The sequence below is a fragment of the Xenopus laevis genome, chromosome 2S, assembly GCF_017654675.1.
Source record: "Xenopus laevis strain J_2021 chromosome 2S, Xenopus_laevis_v10.1, whole genome shotgun sequence".
Lineage (NCBI taxonomy): Eukaryota > Metazoa > Chordata > Amphibia > Anura > Pipidae > Xenopus > Xenopus laevis.
This window is the reverse complement of record NC_054374.1, coordinates 89,923,609-89,943,494: the sequence shown is the minus strand read 5'-3', so window position 1 is coordinate 89,943,494 and position 19,886 is coordinate 89,923,609. Positions and strand designations below refer to the sequence as shown.

Sequence of the window (19,886 nt, the reverse complement as noted above, 5' to 3'; positions counted from 1 at the left end):
GAAACCTAAGTAATTAAAAGATATATTTTTTATATGCTGAGGACAGATGAAAGCATTCAGAACACGCAGTAACCCCCCTTACTAAACAGTCTGTGACGTGCATTCTGTACACCAGATGCATCAATAAAAACTACTCCATCTTTGTTAATGTGCTTACAATTTGCCCATTGCTTGCTTGAATCATTTAGTCACAATTTAATTTACAATTGCCATTAAAAATATGTTTTAAAAATCACAACTTTGCTATGTGAGAAAATTCAAAAAAATCGGTAGGTTTTCATATTGGAAGAAAACTAATAACTAATTAGTCCTCTTAATTTATTATTATTTAGCCAACAAATAAAAATCCAAGTGATGACATTTGAAACCAATGTTTATTTATTAGTTTATCAGACTGCACTGTTTTGGAGTAGTTTTGGTATGTTTATCCTTACAACACTGTTTCAGTTGTTCCTTTTTTTTGTTTTTATACTTCATATGTTTATGTACAATTATCTCCAAGTCACAGCATCTTCGTGAGATTGCAGTCCAGACCTTGACTTGGCCACTCCACAATCTTGATTTACTCTTCCGTTGTTTCATAATCCTGTTGCAAAACTAACTTTCAAAGCTTAGAGAGCACCTGTTGGGCAAAAATATTATCGCCAACCAAAGGTGCGGGCTAACAGAGCCCACAGGTTTTTTTAAATTGCCCCCTGCCATCGCTAGGATAATTGCACTGGGAGGGATCTCCTGGTGCAAGCAGCCATGTTAGTCAGAAGCATATTAGCGGAAGTGCTCGGACGTCATGCACATGTGCATAATGGAAAAGTCGCGCCATTCACTCATTATGTGCATGCGCGTGTCCCAATATGGGCAATCTTACTGGGAGCTCCCTCCCGTGAAGGGTGGCCTAGGGCTGGTACAAACCACATTTATTTCTGATATATACTCCGATCAAATTTGCACCGGTTATTACCCCTTATTTATCAATACATTTTTCTGAAAATTGTGTGTGTGTGGAAAAAAAAAAAAAGTGAAAAATTTGAATTGTACGTTTTTATCTGATTTTAGCCCGAAAACCATGAAATAATCTGATTATTGCACGAAACCCAGCGCAGATCACAATATCTTTGGGACTTCTCCAATTGACTATTATACAACATCGCCAGCTCGAGAGATGCCGAATTTTCGGACTCTGACTTTTTTCCAATAAATCACGAAAAAAAATAGAGTATTTTTTTCCCCACTATATATTCGGATTCGGATATTCGGAGACTTGCAAAGTAGGTTGGCTTGCCTTTCATGGAAAAAAAAAAAAAAATCTACATATTTTATCAGAAATGTAATCACTTAACATGATGGCAGAGGCCTGTAAATCCCTTATAATGCTGACTTGACCACCTCTAAGAAGAGTGCTACATTCTTATTTAAAATGTAAATGTTGTCACAAAGTCCAGGTACTGTTCACAGAACACCACACAATCCTCTACCCATCCTCCAGGTGACCAGTGATCGTACTTCGAGCTAGTGTTTTTATTTGGTTAGTTTTTTTTTGTTTTTTTTTTAAATGCCAGCATGGGAACAGGTAAGGGAATACAAACTGGTCATACCTAGAATCTGTACCTTTACTTCTCCTTTAAAACTGTCTATAATAATGTAAAAAGAGTTACAGATTGATTGTGCACACATTTTTTTTTTTATAAAACATAATTGACATTCACTGTGATATTATAACCAGTGGCAATATGTTGCACACCAATCTATTGAATGGTGTCCAGTGGTCTCAAAGCAGGTGCTTATTTTTGAATTCCTGGCTTGGAGGCAAGAATTAGTTGCATAAAACCAGATGTACTGTCCTGTAGGCTGCCAGTCCATATAGGGGCTAACGATAGTCAATCACAGCCCATAACTGGCAACCACAGGAACTTTATGCATGCTTGTGTTGCTCTCCAACTTTTTTACATTTGAATGTGGCTCATGGGTAAGAAAAGTTGGGGATCTCTGCCCTACAGAGTTAAATACAGAAGCAGTAAGGTAGCTGGATGCTCCTTTAGGGAGCCTGTAACATTTAAAAACAATATCAACAAAAACAAACCCAATACATGAAACTTCTCAGATGCATCGATTAAACTTGTAAAAATAATGGAACGCATAAACCATCAAATCCAGCCTGAAAGTAAGACAGAATCTTTAATGGAGGAATAGCTTGTTGCCGATATTGATTCACTGTCCTACAAATCAAGCATGTCTGAAGATATAGTACTCACAAGGACTGCATGGTCCAGAGCTTTGCACAGTTTTATTTGTGATAAAAACATTGAGTATAATATACAGCAGCTGTTAAACATTAAGTATTAATTGTTACATTAAAGGAGAATTCAATCCATTTGTAAAAAACAGTACCCACACCCCAGGTAGACCTCCCTCCTCCCCCAAGGCTAACTGCGCCCCCCGGGGAAATGCCCCATAGTTTAAACTTACCCCTCAGTGCAGATTCTGCCAGCGGAGTTACACGCATCCATCTTTTCGGCACATGCGCAGTTGGAGCGTTTGCCGGTTTGCAACAACTGCGCATGCGCGGAATTACACGGAAATTGCCAATCTCCCAGTCATCTTGCCAAGGACACGGTCGATGGATGCGTGGAGCTCCGCTGGCAGAATCTGCACTGAGGGGTAAGTATAAAGTATGGGGCATTTCCCCGGGAGGGCAGAGGGAGGTCTACCTGGGGTGGGGGGTACTCTGTTTTTTTACAAATGGGTTGAATTCTCCTTTAACAAGATAGGTCATACAATGAATAGTGCAAGATACACGGAAATATATAAGGAGGGAAAAATCAGGAGCAGATTTCTGAAATTTGGTTGACAAGAGCAGTCTTTGCTCTTCGGTAAGTAATGCTTAACTAAAAATAGGGGGAAAACTAACTCTAAAGGGAAGTAAGGTGTAAAATTATACATACAGGAATGCAGAATAGGTAACGTGAGTGGGTATAGTAGTAAGCTATACTTTAGTATAGTGAAACCTAATTTACATACCCTTTAACTTTTCCCACATTTTTTTATGCTCCCGCTAATATATAATGCATTTTTCTTTCTTACAGCATTTTTTCTGGTTCAGTGAAAAACAATATAGGGTTTCAACTGTGTAAAACCTTTTATGCCATGGTATAATTTGAAGTCTTGGACCAATAATCCATCTGCACTCAATGCTCTCTACTCTCTTAAAATACATACCCAACGACTGTTCACACTACAAAGAGCAGAAAGGAGAACAAAGTTGCTATCACAAATTTTGATATATATACAAAATTCATGATAGCAGATATTTATATCTTATATCTTTATCTTGAAACTACCAGTAGTGAATGCAGCCACGGTCAGCCATTAACTGGTTTGTAAACAGCTTACCCTGCTGCTCAACAGAACAATGGTATTAGTATACTCTGATAGGCGGCCCAGCAAGTTCACACATCTTTAATTAAGCAATACCTGAGCAGCTTGCTCAGTAGACTGCTAAACTTGTAAATATTACTTAACGCATTGCAGCACCTATTAGGCCCACTCCCTCTGCCAGGAATCTAAAAGCTGTGCAAGCCTATGACTGTCCCTCTTGGTAAGCACTGGACATACTGTGGATAGCAATACCAACACTTTGCCCATGAGAGCCTGCTGCATTCTCCTTCCATGATGTCTGCTCAATTCATATTCCCATATTAACTTAAATGCTAATCAAAAGTAAAGAATTATGACACTGGGATCAAGAGACGTTTTTACATGTTTGTAGATTCTTATTTATACTACTCCAATAAATGAGTAAAACCTGTCATCCAAAGAAACTAACATAAAAGGATTTCCAGAAGAAAGAACGTCTAAAAATTTAATTTTAACCCTTTGCCTGCCAAGCACGTACGGCGTACGTGCTGGCAGGCAAATGCTCAGGCTGCCAAGAACGTACATTGTACGTTCTTTGGCAGCTGAGCGCTCTCTCTGCTTCGGCGGCTTTTGCCGCCTCCGCAGAGAGTGGGGAGAGAAGACAGCCCCCTAGGCAACGAGGCTGGGGGGCTGTCAAGTCGGATCTGCGACTCGATTGTCGCAGATCCGACTTCAAAGTAGCAGACGCATCGCATGGAGCGTCTGCTACTACACTCACCTTCTTCCTGCCTGCAGAGCCGCCCACGCACTTCCTGCTGCGCAGCAACTCTGCAGACACGCTGCCAGGACTCCTCCAAAGAAGACAGCGATTCTCCTGCTCCAAAAACGGTAAGTGCACGTTTTTTTTACACACTTACCTGCACCTACACATACTTACAGTACATTTATGCATTTTAGTAAAGATTGGAATTTTTTTAAATTTTTTTTTTTTAATTTTAGCACACTTGGTCCCTTTTGTACAGTTATTTACACTTATTTACACTTATTTACATGTATTTGCACACTCAGATAACTTTTATTAGTGCACAAATATGTATACACAAACAGGTGTTTTTTTTTTTTTTTACGAATTCATTATACTGTTATCTTTTGTTTTTTTTGCCTAAAAACGTGTTATTTTGGCAGCGTGACTATTGGATAATCGATTTCGGCCACTAATTACGCTGTCAGAACAATTATTTTGTTATTTCATTGATTTACGCTATTTTTGTGGTTTTATTGCAATTTTATCCCTGCATTATTGTTCCCTATGTATCTTTAGTATCGTTTTGCTGTTTGGTGCTTTGGTATAGAAAGATAGATTTTACTTAGTTTGATCCGCCAAAATATGTGCTTTCCAAAAATATATGGGTTTCTGGGGGTCTTTTTACAGTTTGGGGGTCTTACGGCACATAACGTACAGTTAGGGTTCTCTTTTCTGCAGCTTAGTTGGCTAGCGTGAAAATTCATAGTTACGTTTTTCATTTGGGGTCCATACACAACACATACTTTGGTAAATCTATACATATTGGGCATCAAACTATTTATTAGACCTCTGACGTCCATATTTAGAGAGATTTTTCTTTGTACGTAAAACATTGTGTCCGATAAATGCGGCAAACTGCAACATTTTTAGGCGATTTTCAGAAATGTTGTAAAAACCTATATGTTTAGAAAAGCTTTGCAGTTTGGTAGTTTCGTGTAGAAAGACGTCGTTATCTTTGTTGGAATCGGCAGAATGTGTACTTTCCAAAAATGTATGGTTTTGGGGGGTCATTGCTGTTAGGAGGGTCTTGAGGCAAATAATATGAAGTCAAGGGTCTATGTTCACAGAAGGCAAATCGGCAGCGGAGAAAACTCATATTCACTATTTTTATTTGGGGTCCGCACATGCCAGCTGCCTTGGTATATCTATGCATATTGGGCATCAAACTGTTCAGTAGACCCTTGGCATCAATATTTATGGTGTTTTACAATTGTATGTAAGAAATTGGGTGAGATAAATGCGGCCAATTGCAATATTTTTAGGCGATTTTCAGAAATGTAAAAACAGTTGCTTTTATCGCCAAATTTAGGAAAGGCTTGCGACTTGGTACTTTGGAGTACAAAGACATGCATACCCAATTTGGATTCGCAGGAATGTGTACTTTCCAAAAATATATGGTTTTATGGGGTGAACGCACTTTTTTCTACCTTTGCCCCCCCCAAAACAATGTAAATGTGTTGATTTTGCAGTACCTGAAATGACAGACCATATGGGGGTCTTTGTTTTGGGGCCCCTATACGCCACGTGCTTGGGTACACCTATACATATTGGGCATCAAACTGTTCAGAGGACCCCAGGCTTTCATATTTGGGGTGATTTGTCTTGATACCTAAAAGTATGTGGGTAATACAATGCTGCAGGGTCGAAATTTTGAAGTCATTTTTGGAAATGTCCCCAAAATCACCAAATTTAGGAATGGTTTGCGGCTTGGTACTTTGGAGTACAAAGACATGCATACCCAATTTAGATCCGTGGGAATGTGTACTTTCCGAAAATATATGGTTTTCTGGGGTGAACTTACTTTTTTCTACATTTGCCCCCCTCAAAACAATGTAAATGTGTTGATTTTGCAGTACCTGAAATGACAGACCATATGGGGGTCTTCGTTTTGGGGCCCCTATACGCCACGTGCTTGGGTACACCTATACATATTGGGCATCAAACTGTTCAGAGGACCCCAGGCTTTCATATTTGGGGTGATTTGTCTTGATACCTAAAAGTATGTGGGTAATACGATGCTGCAGGGTCGAAATTTTGAAGTCATTTTTGGAAATGTCCCCAAAATCACCAAATTTAGGAATGATTTGCGGCTTGGTACTTTGGAGTACAAAGACATGCATACCCAATTTAGATCCGTAGGAATGTGTACTTTCCGAAAATATATGGTTTTCTGGGGTGAACTTACTTTTTTCTACATTTGCCCCCCTCAAAACAATGTAAATGTGTTGATTTTGCAGTACCTGAAATGACAGACCATATGGGGGTCTTCGTTTTGGGGCCCCTATACGCCACGTGCTTGGGTACACCTATACATAATAGGCATCAAACTGTTCAGAGGACCCCAGGCTTTCATATTTGGGGTGATTTGTCTTGATACCTAAAAGTATGTGGGTAATACGATGCTGCAGGGTCGAAATTTTGAAGTCATTTTTGGAAATGTCCCCAAAATCACCAAATTTAGGAATGGTTTGCGGCTTGGTACTTTGTAGTAGAAAGACATGCATACCCAATTTAGATTCGTGGGAATGTGTACTTTCCGAAAATATATGGTTTTCTGGGGTGAACTTACTTTTTCCTACCTTTGCCCCCCCCAAAACGATGTAAATGTGTTGATTTTGCAGTACCTGAAATGACAGAACATACAAGGGGGGGTCTTCCTTTTAGGGCCCCTATATGCCACGTGCTTGGGTACACCTATACATATTGGGCATCAAACTGTTCAGAGGACCCTAGGCTTTCATATTTGGGATGATTTCTCTTGATACCTAAAAGTATGTGGGTAATACGATGCTGCAGAGTAGATATTTTGAGGTGATTTTTGGAAATGTCACCTAAATCACCAAATTTAGGAATGATTTGCGGCTTGGTACTTTGGCGTAGAAAGACATGCATACCCAATTTGGATTCGTTGGAATGTGTACTTTCCGAAAATATATGGTTTTCTGGGGTGAACTTACTGTTTTCTACTTTTGCCCCCCCCAAATCGATGTAAATGTGTTGATTTTGCAGTACCTGAAATGACAGACTATATGGGGGTCTTCATTTTAGGGCCCCTATATGCCACATGCTTGGGTACACCTATACATATTGGGCATCAAACTGTTCAGAGGACCCTAGGCTTTCATATTTGGGGTGATTTGTCTTGATACCTAAAAGTATGTGTGTAATACGATGCTGCAGGGTAGATATTTTGAGGTGATTTTTGGAAATGTCACCTAAATCACCAAATTTAGGAATGATTTGCGGCTTGGTACTTTGGCGTAGAAAGACATGCATACCCAATTTGGATTCGTTGGAATGTGTACTTTCCGAAAATATATGGTTTTCTGGGGTGAACTTACTGTTTTCTACTTTTGCCCCCCCCAAATCGATGTAAATGTGTTGATTTTGCAGTACCTGAAATGACAGACTATATGGGGGTCTTCCTTTTGGGGCCCCTGTATGCCACGTGCTTGGGTACACCTATACATATCGGGCATCAAACTGTTCAGAGGACCCTAGGCTTTCATATTTGGGGTAATTTGTCTTGATACCTAAAAGTATGTGGGTAATACGATGCTGCAGGGTAGATATTTTGAGGTGATTTTTGGAAATGTCACCTAAAGCACCAAATTTAGGAATGGTTTGCGGCTTGGTACTTTGGCGTAGAAAGACATGCATACCCAATTTGGATTCGTTGGAATGTGTACTTTCCGAAAATATATGGTTTTCTGGGGTGAACTTACTGTTTTCTACTTTTGCCCCCCCCAAATCGATGTAAATGTGTTGATTTTGCAGTACCTGAAATGACAGACTATATGGGGGTCTTCATTTTAGGGCCCCTATATGCCACATGCTTGGGTACACCTATACATATTGGGCATCAAACTGTTCAGAGGACCCTAGGCTTTCATATTTGGGGTGATTTGTCTTGATACCTAAAAGTATGTGTGTAATACGATGCTGCAGGGTAGATATTTTGAGGTGATTTTTGGAAATGTCACCTAAATCACCAAATTTAGGAATGATTTGCGGCTTGGTACTTTGGCGTAGAAAGACATGCATACCCAATTTGGATTCGTTGGAATGTGTACTTTCCGAAAATATATGGTTTTCTGGGGTGAACTTACTGTTTTCTACTTTTGCCCCCCCCAAATCGATGTAAATGTGTTGATTTTGCAGTACCTGAAATGACAGACTATATGGGGGTCTTCCTTTTGGGGCCCCTGTATGCCACGTGCTTGGGTACACCTATACATATCGGGCATCAAACTGTTCAGAGGACCCTAGGCTTTCATATTTGGGGTGATTTGTCTTGATACCTAAAAGTATGTGGGTAATACGATGCTGCAGGGTAGATATTTTGAGGTGATTTTTGGAAATGTCACCTAAAGCACCAAATTTAGGAATGGTTTGCGGCTTGGTACTTTGGCGTAGAAAGACATGCATACCCAATTTGGATTCGTTGGAATGTGTACTTTCCGAAAATATATGGTTTTCTGGGGTGAACTTACTGTTTTCTACTTTTGCCCCCCCCCTAACGATGTAAATGTGTTGATTTTGCAGTACCTGAAATGACAGACTATATGGGGGTCTTCCTTTTGGGGCCCCTGTATGCCACGTGCTTGGGTACACCTATACATATTGGGCATCAAACTGTTCAGAGGACCCTAGGCTTTCATATTTGGGGTGATTTCTCTTGATACCTAAAAGTATGTGGGTAATACGATGCTGCAGGGTAGATATTTTGAGGTGATTTTTGGAAATGTCACCAAAATCACCAAATTTAGGAATGATTTGCGGCTTGGTACTTTGGCGTAGAAAGACATGCATACCCAATTTGAATTCGTGGGAATGTGTACTTTCCGAAAATATATGGTTTTCTGGGGTGAACTTACTGTTTTCTACTTTTGCCCCCCCAAAACAATGTAAATGTGTTGATTTTGCAGTACCTGAAATGTCAGACTATATGGGGGTCTTCCTTTTAGGGCCCCTATATGCCACATGCTTGGGTACACCTATACATATTGGGCATCAAACTGTTCAGAGGACCCTAGGCTTTCATATTTGGGGTGATTTGTCTTGATACCTAAAAGTATGTGGGTAATACGATGCTGCAGAGTAGATATTTTGAGGTGATTTTTGGAAATGTCACCTAAATCACCAAATTTAGGAATGATTTGCGGCTTGGTACTTTGGAGTACAAAGACATGCATACCCAATTTAGATTCAGGGGAATGTGTACTTTCCGAAAATATATGGTTTTCTGGGGTGAACGTACTGTTTTCTACCTTTGCCGCCCCCCAAAACGATGTAAATGTGTTGATTTTGCAGTATCTGAAATTACAGAACAAACGGGGGGTCTTCCTTTTGGGGCCTCCTATGCCACGTGCTTGGGTACACCTATACATATTGGGCATCAAACTGTTCAGTGGACCCAGGATTTTATATTTGGGGTGTTTTACATTGATACCTAATGATGTGTGGGAGATATGTTGCTGTAGAGTGGAAGCTTTGAGGTCATTTTTCAAAAAAATTCACCAATTTCTATAAAACACTATAACTTTAGGAAACAATTGCAACTTGGTGGTTTGGAGTACAAAGATATTTCTACCCATTTTTGATTCACCAGAATCTGTTCTTTCTAGTAATGGGTAGTTTTCTTGGGTAAACCTACTGTTAGTGGAATGTTTGGCCTTGAAATCAAAAGTATGCCGTTTGGGGAGTGTTGCTTTGGAAATTTGGTTGTGTACTGCTTGTAGATTTTGAGCTATACAAGTGAGAAATCTCCATAAAACTATATATATTTGGTATTGTCGCGTTCAGGAGACATAGACCTTTCTAAATCAGCTGTGTTCTCGTACGTAAAATGAATGAAGTTTCTGATATATGTGATTGTTCTTCGTGCAACATGATTTTTTTCATTTTATTTGACACTTAGAATCCAATATTTTTTTAGAGAAGTAGAATTACACCAAAATTCTTGCATATTGTGAAAGTTCAGGTTGTCCTGAAAAAAACAATATATTGTTTTCCTGGGTTAACTAAAAGACCACCCCAGGAAAGGCCCTTAAAGTGAAAGAGTGCAAAATATCTAAAAACTGCTTGGCAGTAGATGTTCGCATCTAGGACAAAACGGCTGGCAGGGAAAGGGTTAAAAAACTTTTTAGCCCTGACTTCCTTAAAATTAAAGGAAATTAATATACATCATGCATGTTCTTCTCCATGTTACTAGAATGTGTTATCATTAGAGAGCACACAGGTTAAAAATTCCATGTAAAAAAATATTTTTTTTAAAAGGTTAGATTTTTTCTTCAAAGGACCAGTAACATCAATTTAAAAAAAAATAAAAAAAAATAAATAGGTAGTACACAATGAATAAACAACACCAAGACAAATTATACTTTAAAATTGCAAAGTCTTTATTAAGAAATAACTAGGCGAATGGGCGACCATCCATCCAGCAGCGCTTGATTTCTCCTCCCTGGCTCTCTGCTGCTGGATCCTGCTGGCCGCTGACTGATGCTCCAAGCTGGCAAAGTTTTCCCGATGGGTCCTGAGCCTGCCAGCGCCTGAGTGCAGTGCCCTCGCCCCCACAGCACCGTTGCCTCCCACTCCTGCACTGCCACATACCAGGGCAGAGCTCTGGAGCCGGGGGAGACAAACCTCGCTTCCCCAGAGTCTTCTTCCACATTGTATTCTGCCCAACACTCACACTGCTAACGCTTCTGCAGTGGGAGGCAACGGTGAAGTTGGCCCCGTGCTGTGGGGGAAAGGCACTGCACTCAGGCGCTGCCAGGCTCGGGGCACATTGGGAAAGCTTTGCCAGTTTGGAGCATCAGTCAGCGGCCAGCAGGATCCAGCAGCAGAGAGCCAGGGAGGAGAAATCAAGTGCCGCTGGATGGATGGTAGCCCTGTCACCTTTTCTGAAGAGTAGCAGAAGCTTGAGTTTTTGTAAGTTATTTCTTATATAATAAAGACAAACATTTTAAAGTATAATTTGTCTTGGTGTTATTTGTTGTGTACCAACGAATTTTGAAAAAAAATGATGTTACTGGTCCTTTAAAGAGCAAGGAAATATGAAGATACCCGATATGCGATGCTCCTGTTAGCAGCAAATTGCCCAGGCTGGATGTTCTTCTCAGTGAGCACGAGAGAGCAATCCTTTTCTCTTTCTTTGTGCAGGTACATAAGCACAGCAGAGTGAAAAGGTCGGCCTTTACTGCACATGCGTAAACCCTGCTATTTTGAAGAAAGGAGAATAGGACTGCTCCTTCTGCTAACAGGAGCAATGACCTGGGGTATCCGGTAAGGGTAAGTGAATACAATCACTGGGGGGGGGTTGCCTATGTTTTGGCACCACCTACTGATTTCACCTTTCCTTCTGCTTTAAATCTCCATTAGCAATAACCCTATACAAATTGTGAAACAATAAACAAGAATTATGAAATCAAAGAATACTGTATATTGTTGGAGGGCCAGGAGAAACACTTAAAGGGGACATATTGCACAACTCACAATCCCCCTAATCGTGTAGGAAATAATGATTATTATATAAGCCTGTTTTCAGACTCCAAATAAATGTTAATGTTCTCTTTTTGGAGTTCACATGGATTCTTTGCACTCCCAGTCAATGGTTCAAATGAGTTTTAGGTGCATCATAACAGTCCTTGCCAAAAACAAAGTAGGAGATGGGTAGCACACAAGCAAAGAGAGTATGTAGTTCCCTCCCTCTTCACCTTCTTGCGGATTGTTTCCCACATGTGCAAAATGCTGATGTCACTGCATAGCCTGGGAAGTCATGCAGACAGGTGGTGCTAGAGGGTTTTTTTGTGTAGAAATTTTGATTAAATCAGCTCAAAATGACATGTTAAATAGCACATGCTTTTTATTTTTATAATACTCTATCCTGCTGCACTCAAAATTTTGGATTTAAAATTCCACAATATGCAACTCTGTGTGTGGCTATAGTAAGCTGAGCTATAGATATTACCTTTACATTTAGCCATTAACTGCATTATCCAAGCACTATATTATTTAATTTGCCACACTCCCAGAAGAGCCTAGCCGAGGTACCACATGATTTTTTTCCTGATCTATAAAGAGTTTCATTTTCAAATATCTAAAACTTTTCTGCAGACTGTACATATCTGGCATAACTTATGCCATTGATTTTACCTAGGCAGAGAAAGGGCAAAAAGAAGAGTTACTTAAGTATCCCCATAGTCTGCCTGACAACATGATCACCCTCATGGAAGCTAAATCAATGTAGTGGTAAAAAAAATAAGGTTAGACACGGGAGGCTATATACACGTTATGATTATTTTGTTACAGATGTCAGATACAATGCATCTCATCCAGGGCTCAGGAAATGGTCCCTTAAGTTTATATTAACTCAAGCAACTGACCACTGCCTTGCTTCTCGCTCATTGGGATAACTTAAACACAGTAAGCATCTGAGGAGGTCTAATTAGTAAAAAAGGTTATTTTTAGATTTGACAGTTTTCTAAAACTGTATGGTGCTTTTAAAAATTGTGAAACTATATATGAAATTTAATCCAAAAAGTTTCTCACTATGGACATTGGTTCTGTAATATTAATAAACACAAATTAGTAAAAAAAAAAAAAAAAAAAAAAAAAAAAACCAGAATCAAAAGTAGTATGGTCTACATTCTAGCTAGACTTATTACTGAATAAACACTACTTTTTTTTTTTTATTTTTTTTAATTTGTGGCACAGACAATAATGAAATCCTCCTTAGCTGCAACCTAGCCAAAGAAATATTTTAACATTCTTCTGGAATCCAAAAACCTGGGCGTATCATCCGAGAACCCTTCATTAATTTTATGTATATGATTCAGAAAACAATCTAATCTTACTATACTGGTACATGTGTATGTAATGCAAAGATATACTATAAAGGTGGCCACATAGATAAGCTACTGCAGTCGCAGTGTCGGAGGCAATTAGATGTTTACAGTGTTAATATTTTAACACAGAGGCGCTAAAAGCATTGTTTATAAGTGTGTACGATATCAAATCTGACATCACTGATCTCAAATCAAACTGTTTTGCAATACAACATTATATAAATGCTATAAATATATATATTAGAATTCAAATAAACTGTATAAAAATAACATATATGCCCCTACAGATCTCCATTATTGTGCAGGCTATAAAGAAATCTGAATTGACCTTAAAAGGGTCTGCCCTTGCATATGCCCAAGCATTTATCAGATTGCAGAATTTTATTTAAAAAAATTCACACAGATTTTACCTTTTCTGCCAAGGCCTTCAAGCTGTCAATGAATCGTTGCCAGAAATCCTTGAACAGTGGGCGATCAATTTTCTTTAGGCTGTCTTTGGTGCTCGCATCCACACTGACATACAACTGTGTAACAGGCTCAAGAGAACTAGAGAACAAAATAATTTGTTTACACTACAGAACATAAACCATTTCACTTCATATTTAGATTAATTAATTAAGAACCTATATAAAAATATTATACACATAGAAACAATATTACTTATGACCTTCTCATTACATACTCACCAACTATCCCTAATTTCAGTCCCTGGTTTTAACACCAAATGTTGTCTCTGGTTTTTAATTATGACCAAATAGGATTTTAAAGACAATAAATTGTTTTTTGCTAGAATACATTTAAACGGAGACGTTGTCATTCATTTACAATGTTCTAACAATTCCAATTAGGCCATATCATTCTGGTAGGTGTCGCAGATTATGCACAATTATCTATATATTTACTCAAACAATTTCTTCATATTATCCACTACAATTAAGTTACCAAAGCTGCAAGAGGCAGAGTGTTTTTTGCTAGAAAAAAATAGTACTGGGACCAATGCAGGTCTTTGAATGTTTTGCAAGTACAACTACTAGAAGGTTTTGCAAGTACAACTACTAGAAGGCTAAGAACATAATAAGCAAAAGCTTTCTAATTATGGATAAATGTTCTTTTCTATAGCTCTCTGTTTTAAGCTCTACTGTGCACAGAACCAGCCACTTACACTAAAGTTTCCAAGTCTAACATTGTTTGAACATGTAAAATGGGTAGGGATGCATATATGTGCAGGGTAGCAACGGTACAGATGTTATAGACTTTATTTACAATAAGAATTATATGTGGGCAGGTCCTGCCTTGCAAAAGCAAATCTTTTCAGGGGAAAAGGAGCACTGCCTTCAAATTATGTCCTTGAAATCAGTAGCCAATTAATCTTCATTACATGGGTTTGACTTTCAACAAAATGGCAGGTGACCCCCAGGACGGATACCATAATTCAGTGTGAAGACACAAAATGACCAGATGCTCGAAAAACTTAGGTTGGAAAAAACTTTTATCAGTTTGTTCAAAAGTGTGACATATGTTCAGACATGGTTCAAATATGCAGAACAATTCTCCCAAATTTGTCACGTCTCCCCCCATTTAAAATTAACTTACAAAGACCATTTGAGGTAAAAAAGTAGAATGTTTGACATGAGCTGCGTGGATTCTGAACAGAACAAGAACCATACCCCATTATGAGTCAAAGAAAAATGTGTTGCTGTTTATGTGCTAAATGCCCCCTTAAGGTGTTCGAATGACAGTTTAGTTCATTAAAGCACTTAAAGCGCAAGAGTAATATGGAATAAAAAAAGCAAGTGCATTACACAAATATACTTGTGGCACAAAGTAGTTCATTTGCAATACAACAACTTTCCGAACATCTTACCGTATTTCTTCAGGGAACTGAGCATTTGTGACTAAAAAGCTAGATATGTGTTGATTATGAAGAAGCCTGAGAAATGTATTTATTTCTGGGTACATAATGGGTTCCCCAACCAAAGACAGGGCACAGTGTTTGACAGCAAGACCCTCTTCAAATCTTTCAGGTTTCACACCAGGAACACCTAAATAAGAGAGAAGAATGGTAAGCTTTCAAAACATATTATTGAATTAAAGTACAATTTATGTATAAATACCCAAAATTTACACTACCGTAGCTTGAACTATGCTTGATCAAACACGGCTGGTTTGAATAGAATGGATAGTCGAAAATGTGACCACTCACAATTTTAGAAATAACTTAAAAGTACACTGAGCTAATTCTGCTCAGTGATTGCTGGTGTATCAAGATCTTGCAGACAGACTGAAAAATGCTATGGCAAAAACAGTAGCTTCCTAAAAACTTTATACAGCTTATGTCTTGAAAAGATTCCAATCTTACATTTAAGATCTACTAAGAAAAGTAAATAAACGGACAAGGGAAATTAAAGAAACCTCATCATTTCTGCTGTTATAGCAACTGCATTTATTTTGCACAGATATACTAATATTTAGCATTGAGATTCCAGTCCATCAACACACTGAATCACACTAAATTAAGAAAATAGTTTAATTGTTCAACAAATTTAGTATTGCTATTTCTTATTTAAAAGCTATGAAGATAGCACTGTAACCATTTTGACTCAATCATATTCCTCTCCTCTCCATCAAGTTTTAATACTCCCTCTATATAAAGGTCTGCTAGAGTATTAGGAATATGTGAAGATAATCACTCAGTGTAAGACAGAAAATGGAGAGGTCAAGTACTCCAATAATGAAACAGAACTTGCATGGGTTATGCAGCAAGACAATGATCCTAAACACACACGTCGTTCTACCAAAGAATGGTTAAAGAATAAAGTAAATGTTCTGAAATGGCAAAGTCAAAGTCCTGACTTTAATCTAATTGAAATTTTGTGGAAAGGCCTAAAGCTAGTGGTTCATGTGAGGAAACCCACCAACAACCAAGCATGATTACTACTATTACTACTACTACTACCAAGCACGATTACTACTACTACTACTACCAAGCATGATTACTACTACTACTACTACTACTACCACCAAGCATGATTACTACTACTACTACTACTACTACCAAGCATGATTACTACTACTACTACTACTACCAAGCATGATTACTACTACTACTACTACTATTACTACCAAGCATGATTACTACTACTACCACTACTACTACTACTACTACTACAATAGAGGTCATTAACAAAAGCACAGATAAATAAATCTAAATGGCGTTGTATACAATGATAAAGGAATGTGTGGTCCGTGTCCCTACAGCTCCCCATATCACAGAACAGGTTCACATATTTGACAGAAAGCTAAAGATCTGAATTCATGGATAACAATATAGTAAATATCTATCCATATCCAAGTGACCCCTTTCTCCATTTTTTAAATATTTCCCCAACAGCTTTGATTATTAGCTTCAACAAGAGAAAGGGCTACAGCAAATCTGACAGATGGACACAGAGGACAAATACTGTAGAATCTTTGTTTAAATACCCTACAGTGCACTCTGCCACTGAAGTGAAGAAAAATTAGCCTTTCAATTAGTTATGATGACCGATCCAACAGCGTTATCTACATATTCTAATCAGAGCATCAACTAAGTTTACAAAGAAAAATAAATATATGAAACAGCCCAAATGCATTACATGAAGCTATATGAAGTAATAAAATAAACCAGTTTTACATATTTATCACTTGCTAACTCATTACTTCATGTTGTAGGGCAATTAAAAAAAAAAAAAAAAAAAAAAAATGGATAGTATTGTTGACTAAAGCTAGGTCAATATGCAGTCCCTTGTAAAAGTATTTATATGTTTGACCATATTTCTTTTTATTAAATAAATTCTAGACAAATGTTTTTTGTGACATTTTTATTCAAGGTAGTGACACAAAACTAGTTTAACATGGGATCAATTTTGTGGTACAATTATGGTAACCATACCAAAAAGCTCTAAATTACAAAAAGGCCATCTCAGAATCCATTTTAAAAAAATTTAGCTACATTTTAAAAAGTATTTCCTTTTTCTCTGTAATGATACAAGGTACCTTGTACTTGATGGTAACTAAGCTGAATGAAGCCATATTTGTTTTATTTAAATAATTTTTAACAGACTTAAGGAATGTTAATCCAATTTACAGAAATATCCCTTAAATAGAAAACACGAGCTCCCAAGCTTTCTGGCAGGGGTGCTTCGCCAATGAGGCGAGTTGAGGCTGTCGCCTCAGGCGGCAGCGCCCCACTAGGTACCAGGGGCAGCAAAAATGCTGCTCCTGGTACTTTAAGAGTGAATTTCTGGGGGAGGGGGGGGGCAGCAGCAACTGCTGCTGCCTCAGGCGGCAAAGGGGCCAGGATCGCCCCTGCTTTCTGGATAATAAATCCTATATCTGTACAAATCTTAAGAACATTTTTAAAAATCTAAGAAACATATATAAGAAAAGAGAAAAGCATTTACAGGAGATCTCTCGACCACAGTGGAGATTTTCCACTTATTCCCAGTGTAAAATGTCTAATGCAGCAATATAATCCTTAACAAATCAGATAAAAGTCGAGTGTAGGACTGGCCATACCAGGGATGACTTTGATGTAGTTGGCCATCTTAAATATATTGCAAAATATATAGACAAACAATCCCTGTTTTGGTTAAAGGGCAAGGCATTTTCTTAGTAGCTTAAGGAACAAAATGTTCCAATGTCCTTAATATATTGATAATGGGTTGGTTGAGTGCAGAGGACTTCTTGTATTTGTCTATGTGAATTTTTTTGGTCAACCTCATTGCAAAATTGTATCATATGAAATTAACCTTAGGCTGCGTTATAACAGTCAGCTGTAGTTTGCAAAGAACAACTTGTTGCGCAAAATTACAAGATGAGCAGATATTTAAATCTATGGCCAGCTTAATTTACCAACTCCAGCTAAAAAACAAATTGCTGCCGGGAAAACATACACAGTGGACAGTTGCCAGAAGTTTCCTTGCGAGGAAATTCAGCTTACTTTGGAAAGTAGCTGTGCCATACATGTTCCCCACTGGTGATTCACATGATAGCTGGTGGAGAGGAAACAAGAGGCATGTTTTGTTGTCCACTGTAGCCACTGGTTGTTGTTGGCGACCAAACAACAAGCATATTATTGCCTTTATAAAAGTTTTTAAGACTCTTACCTTTAAACTGCTTGATCATGTTTTGGTGATTTAAAATAGCTTCTTCCAAGATCATCTCTGGCTGGTCCATCTTCCACCTCCATTCAGTTCCTACAGGGTTGGTATGATGCCTGAAACACAACATGAAAAATGTTTATATAATTATGGAAAAAGCATAATAAGAATGATAAAACCATATCTTACATAGTGCATTTTATTTTTACAAACTATGAAAAGATGAAGTTCAATTGGTTGGTGGGCAAAGAATTGCTGGCACCAAATGGGTCAAGGATAATACATTCAACCGGCACCGAGGTCAAAAATCAAGCAGGGACAAACCCTTGCTGAGTTTATTTGCAATGTGCAACGTTTCGTGGTAAACCCCTTCTTCGCCAGGCACCAGGCTTTCACTACACGGAGAGCCAGGGTGTAGAAGCTGGTAACATTATACTATACCAAACGGGTCAAGTCTCTTCCAAACTGGCACAGAAAAAAAAAACTTGCTAAATGGAATTGATATTTCTAAAGATACTTCCACAAAAATAGGTTTTCCAAATGCATAAATTAAAGTAAACTTGAGGATGGAATTCTAGGGTTGTAGTTTAACATATGGAGCCCAGAAAGCCCTAATACACCTCAGCAGTTTGAGGTGTACATATTACATACACACACTGTTAAATGGCTCATCATCTAAACCATTCATTAAATGTGTCTCTCTTCTCCCTTAACCAAAGTGAAAATAGTGTGCTGATCCCAGAAAAAGGAAACAGGAAGAAAATCTAATGCAATCATTTCAGCTTGTTTTTACATAATTGCAACTGATCAGGTAATTAAGAACAAATGGTATGCTACTGCAGTCTGAAACAAAAAGGCCTGTTATTCTGAATGAGATTTTAGCTTAATATCTAGGTATTTCATTGACAAACTGCATTGTTTTGAATCTATGCTGTTCTTCAGAATGAAATGCTGCTGATAGATGCGATCTTAAAACAAAACGGCATTGTTCCCTTTGCTTTAGCAATTACTAAACTAATCAGTGTGCCCTACAACTGAACTGTCAGTGCTCTTTTCACATCCCCTGTATGCCATTATGGCCAAACATCCAAAGCAGTATTGTGCTTATCCCAAAGCTTCTAGTCGGATACCTGAACTAAACCCTGAAGCGGTTGTCAGATATGCAGGTTCTAAACTAGTTCTCCATTATATACAGCGCTGTAGAATTTCAATATCAGTATGTAATCAGCATTCAGATGATGCTGTGACTTAAGAGTGATGTAAAGCTGTATCATTAAGCATGAATTTCAAAATATCTGCAAAGTTGTTTCATGGTGAGCATGATTATACGTTTATAATGAGGTATTTATTATTGTTCGTATATTTTAAACTTTCTCTGCAAACCAAAAATAAATAAAATTATTAAATTTTGGACAATATTAACATGTAATGAGTATCTATTATACTACCTACAAGCAGGGCCGCTGAGGCCGTGAAACCCTTGCCTCAGGCGGCAGCGAGCTGAAAGTTACAAGGGGCGGCAAAAAGCCGCCTCTTGTAACTTTAAGAGCCGAACTTCCGGGTTTTAACACGGAAATTCGGCTCCGCTAGTGCAAAGAGCGCTCTATGCACTAGCGATACTGCCCCCTGAAACCCGCTCCGACGCAAATTTTTAAGAGCGGAGCGGAGGGGGGCGGCAGCAGCCCCAGAATCGGCGCTGCCTACAAGTTAATGCTGTATGATGAACATGCGCTCAAGACA

General features: G+C 38.4%; 1 protein-coding gene across 1 annotated transcript in view; it reads right to left on the bottom strand.

Annotated features, from left to right (window-relative positions):
- tyw1.S (tRNA-yW synthesizing protein 1 homolog S homeolog) overlaps positions 1-19,886 on the bottom strand; it is a 69,145-nt gene that overhangs the window by 23,399 nt on the left and 25,860 nt on the right. Inside the window, 3 exon segments of the mRNA NM_001096496.1 lie at positions 13,416-13,551; positions 14,870-15,047; positions 18,153-18,262. Of these exon segments, the coding sequence (NP_001089965.1) occupies positions 13,416-13,551; positions 14,870-15,047; positions 18,153-18,262 (424 nt within the window).